The 6,000-nt window shown below is 35.1% G+C and overlaps 1 protein-coding gene across 8 annotated transcripts in view; it reads right to left on the bottom strand.

Annotated features, from left to right (window-relative positions):
• Positions 1 to 6,000, bottom strand: part of PROX1 (prospero homeobox 1) — a 51,304-nt gene continuing 45,304 nt past the window's right edge. For 6 of the 8 annotated variants that reach the window (XM_077157794.1, XM_077157795.1, XM_077157798.1 and 3 more), the window contains one exon: positions 1 to 5,633. In XM_077157794.1, the coding sequence (XP_077013909.1) occupies positions 5,445 to 5,633 (189 nt within the window). In that variant the 3' untranslated portion in view covers positions 1 to 5,444. The remainder of the gene's footprint in view (positions 5,634 to 6,000) is intronic. The other 2 variants (XM_077157800.1, XM_077157801.1) reach the window with 1 other exon arrangement.

The raw sequence follows: 6,000 nt of genomic DNA, 5'->3' as shown, positions 1-6,000 counted from the left end.
TGAGCTTGTAATGTATATTTTATTTTGCACAAGCTTGCATATATACTGCACATACATTCAGTTTAAGAGAAGATGGAAGGCACACAAGGCAATTGGACTACTGTATCCTTTAAGTGGTACAAAGCAAAAAGGTAAAAGTTTGGAGAGTATACAAAAGCTTAAAACACACAAAGTAAAACCCCCTTCCCCCCTCCCCACCCCCAACAACTTTTTTCCTGTTTTAAATTTTAGTAGCTGCCAAACTAAATTGTTTACTTTTACTTTAAAATCAATTGTCTACTGCACCTTTTTATTTTCTTTTTAATATGGACAGGGAGTCTCATTTTTTTATCATATCAATTAATATTACAGTACATCCTTGGTAATACAAAATTGTACACCTTCATCAAATAAATTAGGATAAATTAAACCAATAAATTATGCAAAGTCTTCAGAACAATAGACAACAACAAAAATCCACAATTGAAATTGCCTCTAGCTAAAAAAAAAAAAAAAAATCAAAAATTTGACTTTATCAGTTCAGTTATTGTACTATATTTAAATCAAAGGGTCTTTATTACAAAAAAAAAGAGCTTAATAATGCTATTTACAACATATTGCTAAATAATATAAAGGCAGTGTTTCGTCACGGGTTGTAACTATATACATATGAGAAATGGCTGGGACGATATAAGGGGGAAGCCACAGCCTTTGATTCTTCTAGGTAGCACTGAGGCCAACCCCAAATATATATTTTTTCTAACTCTAATTTTGAAGTGGTGATATACATTTTTAAAAGTTATTTTTTTCTCCTGTGGAATAATTGAATATTTTAAAAATAGAGGATGGATACATTTTAACAAAAGAAGGCCAGCTTGTTTGCCTTTTCTGTTCATGTTATGCCTTTTAGGGGGTGTCAGATTTGAGTGAAGGCCCAGTTAAAAAGACTCAAAGTCCAGATGCTTCCAGATTCTGCTATATTCTTAGGAGAGTAATGGTGAGAAGATGCAAAGGTTAAATACCAGTTTTGATCCCAGCTCTGAATATAAGCATTTTAGCTTTAGTTTTAAAGGTGGTTTACAACCAACAGATCCACAGAAAACAAAACTGCAATTCCTTCAACATAATATTTAAGTGCAATACAGTAACTGCTTACGCATATAAACCAGTTACATTCTTTTAAGGGGAGCTTTTTGAAAACAATGCTTCTTGTAATTTTCAAACACAGAGTTTGTACCAGAAGGAAACATTTGTACTATTCACATCAATGAATACTCATTATATTACACATGGCAAAGAGATTTTGCGCTGTTCTCTCATGTACAGTGCTTCTTTCGAGGGAGTCTGTAAACCGCTTTTTCGCTGATGAATTTATGACTGCTTCTGGGGAACATCCTATTTTCAGAGCCCCCGAATCTTTAGCTTTTATATCTTAATATTAACCTGTATGTGGGTGTATGGGGAGGGGTTACTTATTCAATGTCTTCATGTACATAAAAAAAGAAATTTCATAAATTTACAGAAACTGCATTGCCCTTGCCCTTGACATCTGATGAAAGAGGCTGTTATCTTTGAAAAGTAGAGAGCAGGATTTTCAAGAATGCTTTCAACTGTCTATACAGTCACTGTAGTGCTCCTAATAAATTTCAACAGATGTTGTGAGAATGTAGTTATTTATTAAAATCTCATGTCTTACATAACAACAGCCATGAGGTTAAATATTTACATTGCTTTATAAAAGTTCCCCTCTTGGTTTAGTGTTTTTGTTTTGTTTCGTTTCTCAAAACTTTAAAAAATGGTATTCACCCACATCCTTAGGACAGTAACAGAGACTCTGCAAACATAAAACACTTTAAATAATACTCAGAGGCACAAAGCAAACTTCGGGAACATGTGGGTGAACATTTCCTTAAATAATTACTACACTCTAACATCTTCCACGTGTTTTACCATTTAAATGTGAAACGTCTTCATTAAACAGCCAGAGATACAGTAAGAATGAAATGTTTCGTTGTTGCAAATAGAACATTCTTTTCACAAAACATAACAAATGTCTAAAATAGGTTCTTAAATCTAGATAGGAAAAGGTAAGCTTTCCACTTCACACGCATATATATATGTATATTTTACATGTGTGTATATGTGTGTATGTGTTTATGTGTTCACACATCTGCATACACAGATATAGCACATGGTATGAAATATTGCTTCTATACTACTTTTCATTAGGCTAAGAAAACACAAGATTTGCACCACAGTTACAAAAAATTGGCTTCTACAAGAATTTTCAAAACTTGAATGCTGCTCAAACAATTGAGGAAAAAAATAATTTGCGGTATCAAACTGTTCTAAAAATTCTCTTCTTCAAAAACGTATTCTCCCGCTTTGTTTTAAAAAGACACAAAATATGCATAGCTATCAACATTATGTCAAACAGCCAGAAAAAAAATCTAGTGTTTATTGCAGCTGTAGTAATTGGAAATAAAGTAAAAAAGATGAAATCGAAAGCCACAGAAGGCACAAGAACAATTGTACTTGTGGGAAAAAACTGGTATTTTGAAGGATTTTAAAAAATCCCCCCGCTGGTGCATTTTAGGTCTAGGCACAGACTATAAACTCAAATGCATGTGCAAAAACAATTTAGAGTTAGCAGAAAATAAGTGGTAATGTGTTATTTCAACATGGACTGTAGACTTTTTTTCCTGTGTAAAATGTCCCTCATCTTTCATAGTCCCTCATCTTTTATAGTTCTCCAAACTAGCCAATTTTAACTTGGTGACAGTTGATCTAACATTTGAAAGACGATGATTTTTTTTTAACTGTTAATTAAATAGAAGTCTTCAGAGACAGGCTTTTGTTATTTTTTAACGCACTGGGAGTCACAAGATTTTATGATTGTAAAAGGGGACAAACCACCTAAAAGCAAAGTGATTGAGTTCTATTTTCAGAACAAAAGAGGTGAGTTTATCCTCATGATGCAATCTCTAGCTCTGAAATAATTTCTATGCCTCGGTGAACACTGAGAGGATATTATCAGTAGATAAGCACATCAACATTTGGTTGTGAACACAAACTTTTGCTTAATTTGTCTATTTAAATTAGAAAGGCAGGGGAAAATACTAAAAATTCAAGTAAAGCCTGGAATCAATAATATCGAATTTGCCCCAGATCAAGAAGATACCCAGCAATCTGTCTACAAAAGGTGAATACACCACAGCTTTGCATTTTACCTTGTAAATGGGAAGGTAATATTGATACAAATTACAAAGGAACACCAGAGACTCAGTAGTAAACTGACGCGGACAATGGACGCCACGCTCTTTCAAAGTAAGCAAGTCAAGACAGCATGACCACAAATTGAGATTGCTTTTACTTTTCAAAAAAAAAAAAAAGCAATTTTTGAGATTGCTTTTTCTTACTTTGTGCTGATTGGAATTTTTCTTTTCCATCTTATTCCAATGTAAGGATTATCCGAACATGGTTTTCCTAAAAGCAAGCAAGAGTTAATAACAAAGTGGATCTAATAATTCTGCGTGCATCGTGTGAGATGTGAAGGAGAGCTGGGACATCTGGTTGGCTTTGGGAGTGGAGGGAAGTGGTTGTTGCTTCAGCCCACCCTATGCTGCCCCCTCTGTCCGCACAGAGAAAGCCTGTGAGGCTGCTGAACGGTGCATCATAAGACTGCACCATTTAATTTAAAGTCAGCAGGTTTTAAGGCTTTGTGCTGACAATAATTGTGTTCATACATTCCTGTCCATCAGCAGAATTTATAAATGATGCTAAATTACAGCGATCGGGTCAGCTAGTTGGTCACATGGGTCAACCTGTATTTTCCAAAGTCAAATGAATTTTTTTTTTAATTAAGGAAAAGTGGTACTTATGTTTTATATGATCTAAATACCAGATTTGTTAGTGTGTCATTTTAGGAGGTGTGTATCAAATAACCTAAGGGGAGAGGGGTTTGCAAAACACTATTAAAAAGAACAATGAATTCTTACTGCATCTGCACACAAAAGCCCATCTTAGAAAACAACAAGTGTGAAGTCATATGATTTTTTTTTAAAGCAAACACAGGACATGGCATACCTTTGAAAAATTGAAGAAAAAAAAGAAATAAAAAAGGGGGAGAACCATTGAAGAAAGCACAAAATAGCAGCTAGCTTTCTTAAGTGTGCTGAAATTACGTCTTTTAGGCTAACCCCAAATTTTCCTATGCTATATTCTCTTCTCCCATTTTGATCAATATTAGTTTCTGAATTAGAAGAAACTGTATCAGTTGCTTTAAAATGCTACATCTAAAAGGAAGAAACACTTAATTGGACTGTCACCACTCTGAATACCCATCAGGGTGCTGTGGAATTGTTTATGAAAATAGGTCATTCTCATATGCACTCCTCTTAGGAGGTGAGGGTCAAGTCAGCTAACAGCTGTCAACAAACTTCTAGTGCAGGCAGGGATTTTATTATCAAGATAGAATTTCCTTTACTCCTTACCACAGAACGGTATTCAGAAAATAGTGTTTTAGAAAAGTTATTAAATAATAAACAAATGATAATGTTTTAAAGCATAAAAACAAAGTTGAGCAAAGAGTAAATTTGAAACCTATGTGCCTTTTAATATCTGAAGCCAGATGAGAATAAATAGAAAATGATAAAAGATTAGGGGTTTCTCTATGAAGGATGATATATGCTCGTTTATTTTGAAGATCATATTGTACAGTTTTGAGAAGTGGCTGGCTAGACGATCATGCATGAATTTCCAATCTCAAACTTGAGCCGGTTTTGTGCAAAACTGCTTTGCTTCCATAAGAAACTGGTACTAGTTTGGGGTGTTTGCCATTCCTCTTTGGGAAAACTTGATAGCTAATAATCATTTTTTCATTTTTCTTTTGGCCTTTTGGGGTACTTTTGTTAAGTGAACTGCAAAAAAAACTCCATTTTTTTTTTAAACATGTAAGCAAAAGAACTTGCTGAGTTCAAACCAAGCAAAATATTTAAATGTATGACGTGGTTTCATTGAGTTTTCAGACCTTCTTAGCAGTAAAAACAAGAGACACATCACTGTCTGTGTTGTGTCACTGGGTTTTCCTCAGCCAACTGAGGAAATAAACAATAAGCCCATCAATCAAGCAGAAGCATCTTTAACAAATGTCCTTCCTTGCTAGTGTAGACTTTACCCTCGTTAACAATTTTTCTTTTCCCTGAAAATTAAGCCTATTTGAAGTCTCCAAATGTTAAGGGCCTCGGGCAAAAGTAAACTAAAGGTGGAAGGAAAATAACCATCCCCTTACAATGGAAAACAAAAGAAAACGAGAGAAAGAGCATGAGGAGGAATTACCAGCTGATTTTCGTCACATATCCATGCCTCCCATACACATACGTATGAAATAAACTTTAGACACACACAACTTGGACACCCAAAGGGACTGCTACTAGTCATACATTCAAAGAGAGTTGTTGAAATTTCTACTCATGAAGCAGCTCTTGTAGGCAGTTCGGGGATTTGAAAATCTCAGGGACTTCGCTATCCAGCTTGCAGATGACCTTGTATATGGCCTTCTTCCAGGAAGGATCAACATCTTTGCCTGCGATAATGGCATTGAAAAACTCCCGTAACGTGATCTGCGCAACTTCCAGGAATCTCTCTGGAACCTGCTGATACAAGGAGACAACGGCATTAATAAAGTTTTCAGTTTCAAGTCTCCAGTTCTTCAAAGGAAATTGAGCTAAGTTCTTTCTTTCAGAGAGGGGCTTACACGGCACCTGCATTTTCTAAAAATGGCCGAGCCCTATTGTCTTATGCAGAGTTGTTATATATAGTAGCATTGTAATGGGAGGTTGACAGCTTTGTAGAGTTCTAGAAAGAGGCTTGTGAAAAGACATATACAGACCCATAAAGGAACTAGGATTGCGGTGCGTATACCAGCGTAGGAAAAGGGGATGCGATTGCTGTGATTCTTCACTTTATTAAATAAGAATCATATTCCCTTTTGATTTCCATTATGAAAACAAAATGTGCTCT

This window comes from Tamandua tetradactyla, chromosome 4, assembly GCF_023851605.1.
Source record: "Tamandua tetradactyla isolate mTamTet1 chromosome 4, mTamTet1.pri, whole genome shotgun sequence".
Classification (NCBI taxonomy): Eukaryota; Metazoa; Chordata; class Mammalia; order Pilosa; family Myrmecophagidae; genus Tamandua; species Tamandua tetradactyla.
This window is presented reverse-complemented; position numbering and strand designations above follow the sequence as displayed.